Below are 18,829 nucleotides of genomic sequence, written 5' to 3'. Positions count from 1 at the left end.
GAAAGAGGCTTTTTCTCCCTCTTCAAGCTCCATTTGGGGAAAGAGGCTTTTTCCTCTCCTCCAAGCTCCATTTGGGGAAGGGAAGTTTGTCCTTCCTCCAAGCTCCATTAGGTAAAGAGGCTTTTCCTCCCTCTCCAAGCTCCATTTGGGGAAAGACGCTTTTCCTCCCTCTCATGTTTTCCCCATTTTACAACCATTCATGCCACAATGGTGGTTAAGGAAATCTGGTTTCTTCCTCCCCTCCCCTCCCCTCTTGTTGACTTTGTTGACCGAAACAATTGAATTTTGTGCCGTTTAATGACTTTCTTTGCTACTGTTAAGTGAATCACTGCAGCTGTTTAAAATTAGCCAGCCATCTGGCTTCCCCATTGACTTGGCTCGTCGGAAGGTCCCCAGGACCTAGGGACACTGTGACCATAAGTATGAGCCAAGCCACTGAATTTTGATCAGGTGACCCACAGGGAGGCTGCAATGTAGTAATAGGTTCTAAAACCCATTGCCACCAGCTTGCACAAGCACAGAAGCCTCCTGGGCCTCCTGCCACCGCAACTACCAGTTTGCAGATCCAGGCCAAACCGGGAGCAACCCACCGCAGTTGCAATAACCCTAAGTGTGAAAAACCTACTATATTTTTCAGACTATGAGACACACTAATATTTCAAAGGGATAAGTAAGGGAAAAAAAGTTTCTGTCCCGCCCCACCTCCAGGAGCGCTCTGCAGGCCTCCCAAACCCTCTGCACACTCAGGTTTTTTGGGCCCGGTTTCCACCAGGTTTTTTTGCAAAAAGTGGGCCCGTTTTTTGCAAAACAAAATGGGGTAAGCAAAGAGATTGGGTGGCCTGCAGAATGCTCCTGGGAGCTGGGGGGGGGGGGAGGAGGCAAAAATGCCTCAGGTTTAGCTAAAAACAGCCCATTTTTCCAAAAAACTGGCAGGGCAGAAAGTTTGGGAGGCCCACAGAGAGGTCCTGGGAGCTGGGAGGAAGGCGAAAACATGCTGCAGGCCTCCCAAACTCTCAATGCACTCCTTCTTTGCAAAAACTGGGCCCATTTATTTATTTTTTGCCAAAAATGGGATGCGGAGGGTGGGTGGGGCTTTCAGTGGCCAAAAATGGTTGTATTCAGTGTATAAGACACATCAACGTTTCCCCCTCTTTTAAAGGAAAAGGGTGCGTGTTATACTCTGAAAAATAGGCTGAGTCTTCTTCTTTTGCAATTACTTTGTAACTTCAAATGGCCAGTAAATGAACTGCTTGTAAGTCAAACACTACCTGAGATTGCCGATACCTTTTTGTACCTGCTTCTCCCTTCCCCCCACACACTTTTTTTTTTTACCTTTCTGCAGAAAGTGTCTCTTGGTGTTGAATAACATCTTTGTTTTATTCGCCTTGGGGTTTTTCTGCATTGCCAATGCCATCCAACTTCTCAAATTCGCCATCGTTGCCAACCTACTGGCTGGGATCACTGCAGGTGAGTTGACCTCCAGGACGTTTGAGGGATTATCTTCCTCTGGGAATCGGGCGCCGGGATTGGTTTTGTTGTGGTTGGATCACAGACAGGTCCTTTGACAACAGACTTCAAGCCACATGAAACAGGGTCTGTCTAGGCATGGTCAGCCTGTGTGGCTGTCGGACAGTGAGGAGGAGGGAGAAATAGGGTGTGAGGGTCCCGCAGAGGCTGTAGAATCCCCAACTGGGGCTTTGACTGGGTCTGATGAGGAAGAGGAGATGAGGGGTCCTATCCTGGACGCAAGAGTGAGACGGATGCTGGAGAGGCAAGAGCAGTTATGGAGACTCAGAAGGAGGACTTGAGCACAGTGGTGCACAGTCTATAATCCCAGCATGTATATGAGGGGAGGAGATTGGGAGGTTCCCTTTGCAGGAAATCAGCATTTGATCCTTCGAAGGAAAAGAGCACGTGAAGAGTATTTGCCTTTCGTACAAACATATCTTTCTGCAGTACTGGGCCACATAAAGATAAGAAGCCTGTGAGTAATTTTGCTTTGAAAGCTTTGCTTTGGAAACCTCGCTTATCCGTTCTGCCACCCACTTTGAACTTTGGCAGCCGATGGATATTCCTTTGTACAATAGACAATTTCATTTCAAAACCCTGTGTCTGAGCCTTAATTGAAAGCTAATTGCTGCTCGTTTGCCGTGTGAGACCAAAGAGGTTTGTTGACATTTGCCATGGCCATTTAGGGGTGCTGAAGAGGCTGGCTGCTTTTCTTTGAGATCTGGCTCTTCAGCAGTGAAGCTAATAGTAGATCATGCAGACCTGTTCTGACCCAGCTCTGCAAACATGCCTCTACATGGGGCTACCTTTGAAAAGTGTTCGGAAACTTCAGATTGTGCAGAATGCGGCCGCGAGAACAATCATGGGCTTTCCCAGATATGCCCATGTCTCGTCAACACTGTCAATCAGTTTCCGGTCACAATTCAAAGTGTTGGTTATGACCTATAAAGCCCTACATGGCATCAGACCAGAATATCTTCGGGACCGCCTTCTGCTGCACAAATTCCAGCAATTGATTAGGTCCCACAGAGTTGGCCTTCTCCGAGTCCCATTGACTAAACAATGCCGTCTGGCGGGACCCAGGGGAAGAGCCTTCTCTGTGGTGGCCCCGGCCCTCTAGAATCAACTCCCCCCAAAGATTAGGACTGCCTCCACCCTCCTTGCCTTTCGAAAGCTCCTGAAAACCCACCTATGTTGCCAGGCATGGGGAAACTGATATACCCCTTAGCTACTATGGTTTTTTATATATGATCTGTTAGGTTGTGTGATTGTTTTTTACAATAAGGGTTTTTAATTGTTTTTTAACATTAGATTTGTACATTGTGTATTCTTGTTGTAAGCCGTTCCGAGTTCTCAAAGAGGGGCGGCATACAAATCTAATAAATTATTGTTGTTGTTGTTGTTGTTGTTGTTGTTATTATTATTATTATTATTATTATTATTATTATTATTATTATTATTATTCCCTCTGTTTTTAAATCAATGATTCCTTTATTAGGAACGCTGTCAACCCCGGCAAAAAGATCCTTTCTCATCACAGGCTAACAAGTCCATCCGGCTGGGAGATGACCAGTTGTCTGCCCCATCTATTCATCTCTGCCCCCTGTCCTCTATTCCCCGAGCTCTTCTGTACCAAGGACTAGCCCATAGATTTCCACTGCTCTTCTCTCCTCTGCCTTCTGTGCATCCATCTGCATATCAGGCACAGGACCCAGAAGTTCTTCCTCTTCCTCACCAGCCACCTCCAGACCTGGAGGCTGTTGATTCTCCACCTGAGGACTGACACACGACTCAGGTTCTGTCTCTCTCTCTCTGTGTCAGCTCCATTCCCTCTTCCCCCTCGGAGCTCTCAAGTTGCCTTGATGCTGATCCTTGCCTCCTTGTCATCTGATTCAGCCGCTGGAGAGGCCAGTGGCTGACAGGCCACAAGATCCCTCAACTCTGTTCAATTTCCTTGTTCAACTTAGGGATCTTTTCCTGCATTGATCCGCTGTACCTCTTAGAGATCTCTCCCACCCCCGTAAGAGGGGCGATGACTTCAACCTCAGCCTTCTTCTTCAGCCTCGGCATATTTTTCTACAATGTGCTAAACCTTCCGGTGTTTTTGGGGCACAAAGAAGGTACGTGCGTGGACTAGAATCGCCATTGCAACAAATCTTTGCAAGAGCCATAGTTAATTCCCTCGTAGCAGTCTGCAAATCCTGACCCCACTAGCACCCTTCTGCCCAAGTCAGGCATAGCTTCTAAAAAACAGCAGAATGTAGAAGATGACCAGGCTGAGTTAGGGATCAAATGCATCATAAGTAGTAATGGACAGCCAAAATGTTTACTGCCACACTGTGGGTGTGGCTTATTTTGTGAGTGTGGCTTGATGGTCATGTGACTGGGTAGGAGTGGCTTAGTGGCCATGTGACCAGGTGGGAGTGGCTTGAACGATCATCATCGTTCAAGTGAACTGTTAAGTCCTCGACTTACAACCTCACCAGTGTCACTCTCTGGGGTCACAATTTGCTTCGCCTCTCCTGTGCTCCCCTTCCTGGGTCGCCCCCTGCCTCAGGCTGGGTAGCGAGGCGAACGGGTGACAATTAGGTGTTGAGGAAAGATGGGGGGAGGAAGTGGGCCCCCTGCAACTCCTGCCGGTGCTGGTCTCCCTGCCGCTTTCTGAGGAGGAGGAGGATGGGAGGGTGGGATGGTCAGCTGGAGTTGGGCACACAGCTTCATTTATGTTGTGAGCCACCCCGAGTCCTCGGAGATGGGCGGCATGCAAAGATGGGCGGCATGCAAATCCTATAAATAAATAAATAAATTTCCACTGGTGGAACTGCGTTCTGCCCCATCCTGCCTGCTGCCCACTCCTGGTCATAAGTCACAAGTTCCTGCATGCCCAGAAAAGATCTAAGTCTAGCCCTGTGGTGAAATCCAATTTTTCAAAAAAACTACTGGTTCTGTGGGTGTGGCTTGGTGGGTGTGATGTGGCTTGGTGAGCATGGCAAGGGAAGGATACTGCAAAATCTCCATTCCCTCCCAACCTCTGGGGGAAGGCTATTGCAAAATCTCCATTCCCGCTCCACTCTGGTATTTGCTGGTTCTCCAAACTACTCAAAATTTCCACTGCCGAGTCTCTAGAACCTGTCAGAACCTGCTGGATTTTACCCCTGGTCTAGCCCATCTTGAACGGCTGTCTTATCGCCTATGCATTTCTCTTGAGCATTAGTAGGTTAGATTCTTGTAGAGAACCTAAATTTGCGATGGACCTTTATAGGCTGCTCAGAGTCCACAAGCAGTTGGGCGGCTTAAAAGTCAATTGAACAAAATTAAAAATATTAAAAATTAAAACTAATTAAAAATTAATTAATAATTAAGTAAAAATTAATTAAAATAAAAAATTAAATAAAAATTAAAAATTATCCTAAATCCTTTGATTTCACCAGAGCTTGAAGTTCTCCATCCAAAAGGCCTTTATTTTCCCTCTCCCCCTTCCTTCACAGGTTTCTCGTACATGGCTGCTATACCATGTGTCCTTTCTACCACTTCTCTTTTGCTCCTCTTGAATTGTCCAGAAAGTCCTCGGTTTATTTTAATCCAGAAGAAGGACGAAATCAAGGCAAGAGAAGGTAAATAGATTCCGGTCATTAGCAAAAGCCTCCCGGCTGGATCGCAAATATGAACTCCCCGGCTGGAAATCGCAAAGAGTCGATACTCTTTTTGCCCTTGTTATATGATGAAAATTTATTCTTTGCCTCTGCCCCCATTCTCACAGCCTTCCCTCTTTCCAACCAGTTTTAAAAAGTCTGAGGACTCAAGAGGACATAGGGAACGAGATCCGGGAACTCCAGGAAGAAGATTTTTACGAAGTCATGGCCAACGAGAAAAAGATGACACTCAGGAAATTTTTAAGTGTTGAGAAATTCCGGCGGCCCATAATCACCATCACCGTTTTGTTGGCTGGAAGTCAGCTTTCTGGCGTTAGTGGGGTAGGCAGTAATGGGCAGTCAAAATTTTTACTGCCACACTGTGGGTGTGGCTTATTTTGTGGGTGTGGCTTGGTGGTCATGTGACTGGGTTGAAGTGGCTTGCTGGCCATGTGACCAGATGGGAGTGGCTTGAACGATCATCAACTTACAACCTCACCAGTGTCGCTCTCTGGGGTGACAATTTGCTTTGCGTTTCCCGCGCTCTCCTTCCTGGGTCGCCCCCTGCCTCAGGCTGGGTAGCGAGGCGGACAGGTGCCGATCAGCTGTTGAGAAAAGAGGGGGGAGGAAAAGGGCCCCTGGATTCCAGGGTTTGTGTCAATGTACGCACAAAGCAGGAACAGGTAACAAAGTCTTGCAAGGGGGACATGAATGCGCATGAGATTTTGGCGATTTTTTTTTTTGCAACTGTGTGCAGCTCAATTTTTGCTACCAACAGAGTTATAGTTATAGTTTATTAGATTTGTATGCCGCCCCTCTCTGAAGACTCGGGGCGGCTCACAACAGAACAGTGATACAATACATTACAAATCCAAAAGTAGAAAATTAAATCAATTTAAAAAACATTAATAACATAGTAAAATCCCTAACTATACAATCATACACATTCAACCTAATCCATCATACAGTAAGGCTGAAAGCATAATAAAAAAGTGGGGAGAAGGTGGTAATTATCCCCAGGCTTGGCGACAAAGGTCGGTCTTCAGCATTTTACGGAAGGCGAGAAGGGTGGGGGCTGTTCGAATCTCTGGAGGGAGTTGATTCCAGAGGGCCGGGGCCACCACAGAGAAGGCTCTTCCCCTGATTGTTTGGTCGACGGGACCTGGAGAAGGCCAACTCTGTGGGACATAATCGGCTGCTGGGATTCGTGCGGCAGAAGGCAGTCTCAGAGATATTTTGGTCCAATGGCATGTAGGGCTCTATAGGTCATAACCAACACTTTGAATTGCATCCTTTACCGTTCTGGTAGCAACCCACTACTGGCATAAAGTAACCCTTGAATGACTGGGATATGCACCCAGAAATGTTTATGAGAATAGTCATTATTCAGCCACAAACACATACTCTAACTTGAACTAAACTTTACTTCAAGAAATAGCACAGTCCAATAAACAATCCAGTTCATAGACGTAATAGTCATAACAGCCAAAAAGAATATCAGATTACGAAATCTTTTGACCAGTTGTCTTTGTCATGAACAGTGTCATCTTCATCACAACTTCTCTTTTTCACATGGACACAGATGTTCAGTTATGTCGAGGGAGTCTCCAAGGCAATGGGGTTAACCAACGATGTCAAGGACATCATTACTATAAACATTCAGGCAGTCCTTCTCGTCGCAACGGTCTACATGGTAAGCGGCTCGCTTTTCCAGCTGACTTCACAGCGAAAACTCAGGGCAAAGTGTTGTATTTCTCCCCCAACCCCCTACATTAATAATAAAACGAAATAAATCCAAACTTTTTGATCTGTGAACGAGTCTGAAGAACAGAAAATAAGGGTTTTTATTTGGAGGAATGGCTCTGTTAGGTAGAGACAACCAGTGGTGGTATTCTACCGGTTCGGGCAAACCGATAGAGAGAGAGAGAGAGAGAGAGAGAGAGAGTGTGTGTGTGTGTGTGTTTATTTGGAGGATAAAAAATAGAGACAACCAGTTATGGTATTCTGCCAGTTCGGGCAAACCGATAGAGTGTGTGTGTGTGTGTGTGTGTGTGTGTTTATTTGGAGGATAGAGACAACCAGTGGTGGTATTCTATCGGTTCGGGCAAACCGATAGAGAGAGAGAGAGAGAGAGAGTGTGTGTGTGTGTGTGTGTGTGTGTGTGTTTATTTGGAGGATAGAGACAACCAGTGGTGGTATTCTATCGGTTCGGGCAAACCGATAGAGAGAGAGAGAGAGAGAGAGTGTGTGTGTGTGTGTGTGTGTGTTTATTTGGAGGATAAAAAAATAGAGACAACCAGTCATGGTATTCTGCCAGTTCGGGCAAACCGATAGAGTGTGTGTGTGTGTGTGTGTGTGTGTGTGTTTATTTGGAGGATAAAGAAATAGAGACAACCAGTGGTGGTATTCTGCCAGTTCGGGCAAACCGATAGTATGTGTGTGTGTGTGTGTTTATTTGGAGGATAAAAAAATAGAGACAACCAGTCATGGTATTCTGCCAGTTCAGGCAAACCGATAGAGAGAGAGAGAATGTGTGTGTGTGTGTGTTTATTTGGAGGATAAAGAAATAGAGACAACCAGTGGTGATATTCTACCACTTCGGGCAAACCGATTGGAATATGGTAAAAGTATAGATACAAGAAATGATAGACTTTAAAACTGAATTCAAACCAGAGTTACATTTATTAGGGATTTTTAGAGGACAAAGGACCAAAGAAAATCAATATCTCATTCTTTATACACATTTTGACCGCTGCTAGAATAGCCTTCGCACAATTATGGAAACCTAAAAGCCCCCCCCCCCCCACACACATGGAGAATATGATAATTAAAAAAAATAATGGTTTGTGCAGAAATGACAAAATTGATGTTAAAGTTACAAAACCCTGAAGAAAGAGTGTGTTAGATAGTGTGGGAAAAATTCTACAATTGGCAAGGAATCAGAAAGAACAAGTAAACTTTCAAATATGGTTAATGTAAATATTAATGAAAATATAAAATGACAATATGATGGAACCAAGGGTAGGCATCTTGTAGATATTTCTGGGATGTGTGCACATCTGCATGCCTCTGATGTGCCCCAGTGTGAGATTTGCCCACTGTGCATGTGCAGGAAGCGAAATCTTGTGTGAGGACGCTCGTGCAAATATACGGTGTTATCTCTTCTTATGAACCCGTCTACTAACAAACTTTTCGAGATATGAACCCGGTGTTTAAGATTTTTTTGCTTCTTCTTCCGAACTATTTTCAGGTTATGAACCTGAGCCACCGCCACTGGGATGCCCCGCCTCCGGACTTCCGTTGCCAGCTGAAGTGCTGGGATTCCCCTGAGCCTCCCCTCGCTGGGAAACCCCACCTCCAGACTTCCGTTGCCAGCTGAAATGCCTGTTCTTGCATTGCTGGTAATCCCCTGAGGCTCCCCTCGCTGGGATTCCCTTCATTTTTGCCGGTGCTGCTTTGAATCCCAGTGAGGGGAGGCGAGGGAAAATGCCAGCAACGCACGAACAGGCGCTTCGGCTGGCAACGGAAGAGAGAAACCTAGGTGGGCAAGAGGGGGGAACCTCCCACTCTTTTGACCGAAAGGTGGCTGCTGCTGCTACCTGCTTCCCCTTTCTTCCCATGCTGAAGGGCTCCCCCCTCCTCTCGCTCGCTTTGTAGCCGGCACCTTTCCTTCACTGTGGTGACTTGGTTTGGCTAAAGACAAGTTGATCCAGATGGGGCGAAGCACCCCCTTTTGCCTTTCCCACCCAAACGCTCCGGGAGGCAACCTCGTGCTGGGTGAGTGGGAGGCAGCGCGAGGGAGTCACCACAGAGAAGTGGTTTATTCCCTCATCAAGTGCCCAGAGAAAGGAAAATGCTTCGTTCACTCTGGGCTGCCAAAGCCTCCTTAAGGGCTACCGAAAGGCTCCTCTGGCAGCCCAGAAAAGCCCGAGATGGCCAGGATTAAAGGGGGAATGGCAGGAAACTGGCTGGGCCTTCATGCCGCTCTCAAATTTCCTGGGAAATTTTTCTGGACTTGGGTTCTTAAGTAGAAAATGGTTATTGAGAAGAGGCAAAAAAAAATTGAATACCTGGTTCTTATCTAGAAAAGTTCTTAAGTAGAGGTATCACTGTATATGTGTATGCATGTATGCATACATACATGTGTGTGTATGTGTGCGTGTGTGTGTGTGTGTGTGTGTGTGTGTATTTCTGTTGAATCACCCTGGTGTACCCAAATATGGGAGGAGCTTAATGCTTCCTTTTGTCTCTCGGCCCAGCCCAGGGCCATTTCCAAGCCAGTTAATTAAGAGGGGACCTTAATTAAGAGGCCAGAACATTAGATCTATCCTAGTCTGCCTTAATTTTCAAATTCAGTAAAAACATGTGACACATATAGAATATAGTTTGTCGGCTATGAATAAATTAATTAACTGCCTTGGAAATGGCCCTGCGTTGGGCCGAGTCTACGTAGAGGGGTGGCATACAAATCAATCAAACAAACAAACAAACAAACAAACAAACAAACACATAAATAAATAAATAAATAAATAAATAAAAGGAAGCATTAAGCTCCTCCCATGTTGGGTATACCAGGGTGATTCGACAGAGCAAACATATAACACTTCCCTGGTATAAAGATGAAAGGATGAGATCCTGTACCCTAGAGGTTAATTCTCTGCCTTACAAGGCAAAGGCTGCAAGTTCAAAGCCCAGTGAGGGTATGGCTAGCTGATGAGGTCAGAACCCACCTCTGCCGACAGGCATGGGGGAACTGAGATATTCTTTCCCCCTAGGCCTTTACAATTTACGCATGATATGTCTGTATGTATACAGTGATCCCCCGCTCGTTGCGAGGGTTCCGTTCCAGGACCCCCCGCAACGAGCGGGTTTTCGCGAAGTAGCGCTGCGGAAGTAAAAACACCATCTGCGCATGTGCAGATGGTGTTTTTACTCCCACAGCGCTAGCGAGGAGCCGAAGATTGGGGGCGGCGCGGCTGTTTGCCGCCGGCATGGAGGGCTTCCTAGCAGCCCCCCAAACCCGGGTTGGGGGTCCGGGGGGCGCTGGCTCTCGGCGCTTTCGAGCTGAGTCCGGGAGCGAATTCGCTCCCGGACTCAGCTCAAAAGCGCCGATAGCAAGCGGCAAGGAACGGCTTGTCCACGCCGTTCATTCTCGCCGCTTTCGAGCTGAGTCCGGGAGCAAATTCGCTCCCGGACTCAGCTCGAAAGCGCCGAGAACGAACGGCAAGGAACGGCTTGTCCACGCCGTTCATTCTCGCCGCTTTCGAGCTGAATCCGGGAGCGAATTCGCTCCCGGACTCAGCTCGAAAGCGCCGAGAACGAACGGCAAGGAACGGCTTGTCCACGCCGTTCATTCTCGCCGCTTTCGAGCTGAATCCGGGAGCGAATTCGCTCCCGGACTCAGCTCGAAAGCGCCGAGAACGAACGGCAAGGAACGGCTTGTCCACGCCGTTCATTCTCGCCGCTTTCGAGCTGAATCCGGGAGCGAATTCGCTCCCGGACTCAGCTCGAAAGCGCCGAGAACGAACGGCAAGGAACGGCTTGTCCACGCCGTTCATTCTCGCCGCTTTCGAGCTGAGTCCGGGAGCGAATTCGCTCCCGGACTCAGCTCGAAAGCGCCGAGAATGAACGGCGTGGGCGGGCGAAGGGCGGGCGGCAGCGAGGAGTTTGCGTGGGCGGTGGGGAAACTCCTCGCTGACGCCAGCAAGAGGGGGAAGACTCAGGGAAGGCGCCCAGCAGCTGATCTCCCGGTTGCCATCTACGCATGCGTGCCCACGGGCACGCATGCGTAGATGGTATTTTGAGTTCCGGGTTGAAAAATAGCGAAGTACCCTGTTCGCAATGGTTGGGGACGCAATAAACGGGGGATCACTGCATTTGGTTTTTATAATAAGGGTTTTTTTAGTTATTTTAGTATTGGATTGGATTGTTACATGCTGTTTTTATCGTTGTTAGCCACCCCAAGTCTACGGAGAGGGGTTGCATACAAATTCAATAAATAAATAAACAAATAAGTAAACAAACAAACAAACAAATAAATAAATAAACAAAGAAAGAAAGAAAGAAGCCGAAATCGATCTATCCTAGTCTCTCTTAGTTTTCAAATTTAGCAGAAACCTGTGACATATATATAAAGACCTGTCAATTTCTAGTGGCAGTCGATCCTGAAGAATGGATAATTATGGGGGGTGGGGTGTTGTGGGTTGTAGGGTTTTGCTTTGTTTTTTGGTCTGCCGTGGGCAAAAGCTACCACAAGGTGCTGAGAACCAGCCAACCACTCCAGAATCTAGGGCTCTGATCTCCATTGCCTTGTTCTTGAGATCCCTCTCCCACCATATCTCTGTCTCCTTGATTTCCCCCCCCAGATCAGTGTGGTTGACACGTGGGGCCGGCGAATCCCTCTAATCACGGGTTATATGATCTGTAGCATGACCTGTATTCTTTTAACCTTCACGCTGGAATTCCAGGTTTGACCATGCGCCGCTTCCAGCAGGGAAGTTCCCCCTTGCTCTTCTTCCTGAGCCCCCCACCCAGCGGCGGGCAGCCGCTTACCTCGCTACTTTGTCTTTGGTGGCCGGCACAGATGTGCACGCTCCCGTGTGAGATTTTGGCTCATGTGCAGAAGCAAAAAACGGCCCCAAAAAATCAATGAAATCTCGCGAGTGAAAATGAGATTTCGGCAATTTTCGCTAGTGTTTTTGCTTCCGTGTATGCACAGAAGCAAAAAAACCCTGGTGATTTTCAAATAACCCACACCCAGTAATGGGATGCCAAAATCTTTATTGCCACACTGTGGGTGGGGCTTATATTGTGGGTGTGGCCTGATGGACATATGACTGGGTAGGAGTGGCTTGCTGGCCATGTGACCAGGTGGGAGTGGTTTGAACAATCTGTCCGTCATGCCATTCCCGGGCCATTTCCACTTCCTGGACGGCATTCCCCCCCCATGACAGCCCCCACCACCCCAATTTTATCTTTGCTGGGAGGGCGTGGCTGGTGGGAGCACCTAAAGCTTAGAGAAAGCTGGGTGCTGGCGCAGGAAGAAGGAGGTCACCCTCCCACGTCTCCTCTTCTCGCTTTCTTTCCACAGGGCCATAATTTCGTAATGACTGTCTCCAGCCTGCTTTTCATTACTATCTTTTTAATCGGACACATAATAGGACCAGGTAGGCGAACAGGCTGAACGACGCCGAAACTTCGCTAGAAACCTCAAGCGGCCATGGTGACTGCAACAAAAACCCCAGCAAATGAACAAGACCCGGTTTTGCTGGAAGGGACCTGGTAGAGCTTCTCGTCCATTGACGGCGAACCTTTTTTCCCCTCGGGTGCTGAAAGATAGTGCGTGCATGCTATGGCACGCGCACAAGTAACCCACATCCAGTAATGGGCTGCCAAAATTTTTACTTCCACACTCTGGATGTGGCTTATTTTGTGGGTGTGGCTTGCTGGCCATGTGACCAGGTGGGAGTGGCTTGAATAATTATCATCCTTCAAGTGAACTGTTAAGTCCTTGACTTACAACCTTACCAGTGTCACTCTCTGGGGTAACAACATGCTTCGCGTTTCCCACGCTCTCCTTCCTGGGTTGCCCTCTACCTCAGGCTGGGTAGCTAGGCGAACGGTTGCCGATCAGCTGTTGAGAAAAGAGGGGGGACGAAAAGGCAACTCCTGCTGGTGCTGGTCTCCCTGCCCCTTTCCAAGGAGGAGGAGAAGGGGGGGGGGTTAAAAATATCGGAAAGCCGAGGGAAAGTTACATGGTTATTATTGCCTTATTATGCCTTTTCATCTCAGCTGCAGGTAAAGTGAGGGCTTTGCAAATGGAAAAAGACCACAGCCCAGACCTCTTTGGCGCGGCTCAGCTCAGCTATCCTTTTCTCCCTGCTGCTGCTGCTGCAGGTTCCTCACTTTTTTCCTCTTTCCTCCTTCCTGGCCTTCGGAGGTGGCTGTGTGAGGCTGGAGGGGAGCCAGGCAGGAGAGAGGGAAGCTTGTCCAAGGCCAGGAAGGAGGAAAGAGGAAAAAAGCGAGAAGCGCAGATGCCGCAGCAGGGAAAAAAATGGAGAGCCCAGTCGAGACCGGTAATCCCAGAAGTGACTGTCACCAGTCAGCTGGATCTGGGCAGGCAGCTTCATTTCCGCCAGTGCAACTGCATTCCATCCTGTCCTGCCTGCTGCCCACCCCTGCCCACACCCATCATTCAATGCCCGGGGAGGGTGAAAACAGCTTCCCCCGCCTCCTGGAGGCCCTCTGGAGGCCAGAAACGGCCCCTTTCCCAACTTCTGGTGGGCCCAGTAGGCTCGTGTTTCACCTTCCTGAGGCTCCAAATGCTTCCCTGGAGCCAGGGGGAGTGTAAAAATGTCCTCCCCGTCCCTCGGAGGGTCTCTGGAAGCCAAAAATGCCCTCCCAGAACTTCTGTGAAAGCCAAAAATCAGTTGGCTGGCACACACATGCCCTTTGGAGCTGACCTAGGGCAACAGCTCACGTGCCAGCAGATATGGCTCCACATGCCAGCTGTGGCACCCATTCCATAGGTTCACCATCACTGTTCTAGTCTAACCCCCCTGAAGGCTGAAGGCAGGAGACTCTATCCCACCCTTGTCAAGTCCTTCCATTCCCTTCCTTTCTTCTCCAGCTTCGATCCGTTTGGTCATCCTGGGAGAACTTTTCCTGCAGTCATCCCGCTCCTTGGCTTTTACCGTGGGATGCACTGCCATGTGGCTTGCGCTCATTGTGTCTGTTAGTGCCCAGGCCAAGCTGGAGGTGAGTCCTCATACAAACCAGAGTGGGTGAGGTAGGTGGTTTCAGAGGTGATATTCTGCCTGTTTGGACTCTTTCAGTATAGAGCAGAGCAGAGCAGAATAGAATTCTTTATTGGTCAAGTTTGATTGGACACACAAGGAATTTGTCTTTGGTGGAGATGCTCTCAGTGTACATAAAAGAAAAAGAGTCAAGAGTCATGTGGTATAACACTTAATGATTGTCATAGGGGTCAAATAAGCAATGAAGAAGCAATCAATATTGATAAAGCAGCAAGTTACAGTCATACAGTCCTAAGTGGGAGGAAAACGGTGATAGGAATGATGAGAAAAAACTAGTAGAAATAGAAGTGCAGACTTAGTAAAACTTTGACAGTGTTGAGGGAATTATTTGTACGTGGGCCTGCTCACCCACCCTGGCACTATACCATCCTATTTAGGCACATTTTGAAGTGCGGGTACCTATATAAGCCGAGTGCACGAGAAAAGCATGTGCGTGGAATGTTGCGTACACCGGAGGTGGGTTCCTACAGGTGTGCAACCGTTATGGTAGTCCGATAGTGGCCCACCGGTTGCGCAATTTGCCCGTGATAGCTCCGGTGCTGTTTTGCCGATCCATACGCGGCACCATTTTTAAAATTTAAAAAAAAAAAAATTTCAACTTTTTTTTTTTTGCTTCTGTGCATGTGCAGAAGCAAAATCGCACGAGGGGACGCTCACCCGCATGCGATTTTCAGTGAAATTTTTTTGCTTCTGCATACGTCTGGAAGCAAAATAGCATGATGGGACACTCATGTGTGTGTGATTTTCGCTGATTATTTTTGCTTTGGTGCATGTGTGGAAGCAAAATTGTGTGAGGGGATGCTCTGGCGCATACGCATTAAATGTTACAATGCACATGCAGTGCACCAGTACGGAGATAAGAGGAATCCACCCCTGGCGCACATGCATGGGAGGGGCGCATGCATTCACCTTTGTGAACCACTAGAGAAAGGAAGTGAATACCAACCTTGGGTTGGCTGCACTTTTACAAGATCCTTCAGAAGACCTTCAGGGCCTTCCGCTGTCCAAAATCTTCTCCGAGACCTTCAGAGTCACGATTCTGGGTTGCACCGATTTGTGGGCTTGGATACAAACCAGATTTACCCCAGAGAGAGGTTGTGAGCTGGGAATTGTAGTGTGGAAAGGAGAATATGTGAGGGAGTTACATCCTCGGATGGGATTGATCCGAGCCAATTCATTCAATTGTTGGGTTTGCTATCGAGATGAGATTTTTTTTTTTTTTTAATTGATGTGGGCAGAAGCTGAATTTCAGCCTGGCCAACAGGAAGCGAGTTTTGAAATATTGTTGAGTTTTTTTCTTTTGTTTTTTAAAACCTCTCATGTCATTTTGCTCCCTTCATAGGCACTCCTGGGGTCTTACGCTCTACTGGCCTACTGGCCTGTCAGCGCAGCTACCTTCATTTATCTTTTCAAAATGCTCCCCGAAACCAAGGGCAAAACTTTTCTACAGGTCCAGTTTGCCTCAAAAGAACAACAGTGAAACCAAAGAATACAGCTACATCTATTTAAAAGAAACGACGGCCGGTTTATAAACAGCGGCCTCCCGGGATGCCTTGTTACGGCCTTTCCATGGGTGTCGTCCACTGTTTATTTTTTGAGGAGGAGGGAGGTGGAGAAATTACTTGTAGGTGCCCTTTCCCCCCTGAATCTCAGCTCTTCCGTTCCACCAGGATATACAAACCAAAAATTTGGCCCTACGTATTTGAAGCCTCTTCCTTCGGCAGATTTTTTTTTTTCAGGGATAACCCGCTAAGAACTAAGAATAGATCTCTGTGGAAGATCACTCCTGCACATTAGGGACTGCTGGATGTACCTTGGGCCCTTTCCCAAAATGGCTACCGAGGAGGGCCTATTTGTGCGATTTCACGGCCCAAATCTTTTTTCCCCCCCCCAGGCATTTGCGCCCTCAGTACTGCTAGCAATAAAGATCTTGGGCTATTTTCCGTTGTGTTGCCCTTCCTTTCAGTTTGGCTTTGTTTTTTAATTATTATTCATTTTAGAACTTTAAGTTGTATTATTTATTAATAAATATTATGTATATATAGGCCGCCCAACTCCTGGCGTACAAAAATAAAAACGGTGTACCACTGTTAGCATCCCACACTGGGCTTATAACCAATGTTAGAATCCTAAACTTAAAACAGAGTATAGGTGGCAATGGTTGTTATTCAGCCAATAACCCAGATTAATAAATAGAGTATAAATATTATTTACATATATTCAATAGTAGTAAGTAGACAGTTCACATCATACATATACAAGTCAAGCAATCATATACAAACCAGATATCAGAATATGCAGTTCTATACATACAGCAGATAACTGATATTTATTGATTGATTGATTGATTGATTGATTGATTGATTGGATTTGTATGCCTGATATATTCCCCTTTGGAACACATAGTTCTATATAGATATATAATTCTACAATTTTTCTCTCCAGCAGAACACACAGATCTATATAATATCATAAGTATTGCTTACATACATAATATATAGACCAACATTTATGCATGTGATTGTTCGATTTTAACGATTAGTTTTAAGATAATTTTTAAATTCAATATTCTATTAATTGTCTTAGAAATGTTTTATATGTTGTATCTTTTTTATCGAAATGTTGTGAGCCGCCCCGAGTCCACGGAGAGGGGTGGCATATAAGTCCAATTAATAAATAAAATTTATAAATAGATTTAGCACACAGCAAGTCTATAGTATAGTCACACAGTACTTCTCTCCTCTAGAACACACAGTTCTATATAATACCATAAGTATTACTTACATACATAATTAAGTTGACCGGATTTTAACATTGGTAAAGTGTGACACCATTGACCGGGGGGGCGGGCGTTCCTTGATTAAAAATTTTGTCTAAATTGTAAATGTAAAAGCCTTCAGAGGCATGCCAGAATGATTGATGGTACAGAAATTTGATAAGTAAGTCAAATCTAGATGATCTTTGTATTTGAGTTAAGTGTTAAGATTTTTTTTAAAAAAATTGAAAGAGGTACAAAACAATTAGAAATAGAAATTTACAGTACTTGGAAATCTAAAAAGAATCATGGATAGAAGCCTTCAGAATAAACCAGAATTTAGGACATGATACTGGGAAGTTTAAAAATTGCAACCATAAAACCAAGGATGAACCTGGTCACTATAGTAATACTTTGTCTAAGCTAAGATGTGGGCTTGATTTGGCAGTATCAATTCAAACTGGGGGGGGGGGGAGAGTTGCTTTATATTGCAAACATTACAAACATTTATATTTTTTTAAAAAGCTAAGAGGACCAATCTTACTTTATTTCTGTTGCACACTAGCTCTCTTAAGGTAAGCCTACAGGTCTGCTTGGATTGCAAAAATAGTGGTCTAGTGGTCATTTGGATTTTTTCCAACCCAGATCTTGTCACTTAATTTCAGCAGAATATGCAGGATGGAAGATTGATTGATTCATTCATTCATTCCATTCTTTCATTCATTCATTTATTAGATTTGTATGCCGCCCCTCTCCGAAGACTCGGGGCGGCTCACAACAACAGAACAATACAAATCCAATAGTTAAAAACAATTTAAAATCCTTAATATAAAAAACAATCATACGTCTCATACAAACCATAAGTAAAGCGGGAACGGCCCAGGGGAATCAATTTCCCCATGCCTGACAACAGAAGTGGGTTTTAAGGAGTTTGTGAAAGGCAAGGAGGTTGGGGGCAATCCTAATCTCTGGGGGGGAGTTGATTCCAGAGGGTCGGGGCCGCCACAGAGAAGGCTCTTCCCCTGGGTCCCGCCAGACGACATTGTTGACTACAAGTTGACTCAATTTTGCTCTTTCCCGGGATTGCGCATGTGCCGAATTGGTTTCTAGGCATTTTCACCTCTGGCTCCGAATAAATATATAATGTAAAGAGTTTTCTCTCCCTTAAAAATACTATAAATCATTCTTAGAAAAAAATAGGAGGTACAGGAATCTGCGGGCATCAAAGAGAATTTGAAGATTTACGATTTCAAGCAAGGAACAAGGAAGCGATAAGTGAGTACAATAAATCTTAAAATGGCGGAGGGAGGGAAAAAAGAAGATGTTTCCAGCTTAGCGAACATTGAAAAAAAAAGGGATAAATTGCTGGACATTTGTAGTGGATTTGAACAGAGATTTAATAAAGTAGAAACTAAAATGGAACAGCTGGATTCAGAAGTAAAGCAAATTAAAAAGGACGAGGAATCCTCTGCTGGAAAGATTCTGAAATTTGAGAAACAAGTGATGGATTACGATGGAAAAATAAAACAAATAAATGATAGAATCGCAAATTTAGAGGACCGACAGAGAAGGAGGAATTTGCGTTTACGTGGGTTCAGAATGGATTCGGCCTCTGATTTAAAGTTAACAGAAGCTGTCTGTGCTTGGTTAAATAAACAGACAGAAGTGCATGTCAGCTTGGAGGAGTTGTTCAGTTCTGGAGACCTCACCTACAAAAAGATATTGACAAAATTGAATGGGTCCAAAGACGGGCTACAAGAATGGTGGAAGGTCTTAAGCATAAAACGTATCAGGAAAGACTTAATGAACTCAATCTGTATAGTCTGGAGGACAGAAGGAAAAGGGGGGATGTTGTATCTTGAAATGGCTACCTTGTATTTCCTGTAGATAGTTTGTTCCGTCTTCCAGCGCTGTCTGAGCTAAAGCAGGAAGTCGCTCCTGATTGGCTGAGACGCGGCTGGCTCTTGCTTTGGCGGGAGCCGCAAAAGTATAAAAGAAGCGGTTTCTCCAAGCAGAGTCAGTCGGTACTAGCTGAATTGTCACTTGCCTTGCTGAGCTGTCACTTGTTCTCTGAGCTGAATAAAAAGTACCGATTTGTTTGAACCCTGTCTCTGGGT

At 46.1% G+C, this 18,829-nt stretch overlaps 1 protein-coding gene across 1 annotated transcript in view; it reads left to right on the top strand.

Annotated features, from left to right (window-relative positions):
* LOC139171462 (solute carrier family 2, facilitated glucose transporter member 5-like) overlaps positions 1-15,437 on the top strand; it is a 28,942-nt gene extending 13,505 nt beyond the window's left edge. The window contains exons 5-13 of the mRNA XM_070759707.1: positions 1,343-1,467; positions 3,477-3,629; positions 4,998-5,123; positions 5,290-5,483; positions 6,724-6,834; positions 11,507-11,608; positions 12,232-12,307; positions 13,771-13,898; positions 15,300-15,437. Coding sequence (XP_070615808.1) covers positions 1,343-1,467; positions 3,477-3,629; positions 4,998-5,123; positions 5,290-5,483; positions 6,724-6,834; positions 11,507-11,608; positions 12,232-12,307; positions 13,771-13,898; positions 15,300-15,437 — 1,153 coding nt within the window. The remainder of the gene's footprint in view (positions 1-1,342; positions 1,468-3,476; positions 3,630-4,997; positions 5,124-5,289; positions 5,484-6,723; positions 6,835-11,506; positions 11,609-12,231; positions 12,308-13,770; positions 13,899-15,299) is intronic.
* The last annotated feature ends 3,392 nt before the right edge of the window (positions 15,438-18,829 follow it).

This window comes from Erythrolamprus reginae, chromosome 8, assembly GCF_031021105.1.
Source record: "Erythrolamprus reginae isolate rEryReg1 chromosome 8, rEryReg1.hap1, whole genome shotgun sequence".
Classification (NCBI taxonomy): Eukaryota; Metazoa; Chordata; class Lepidosauria; order Squamata; family Dipsadidae; genus Erythrolamprus; species Erythrolamprus reginae.
Note: the sequence above shows the minus strand (reverse complement) of the source record. Positions and strands in the feature narration are given on the sequence as shown.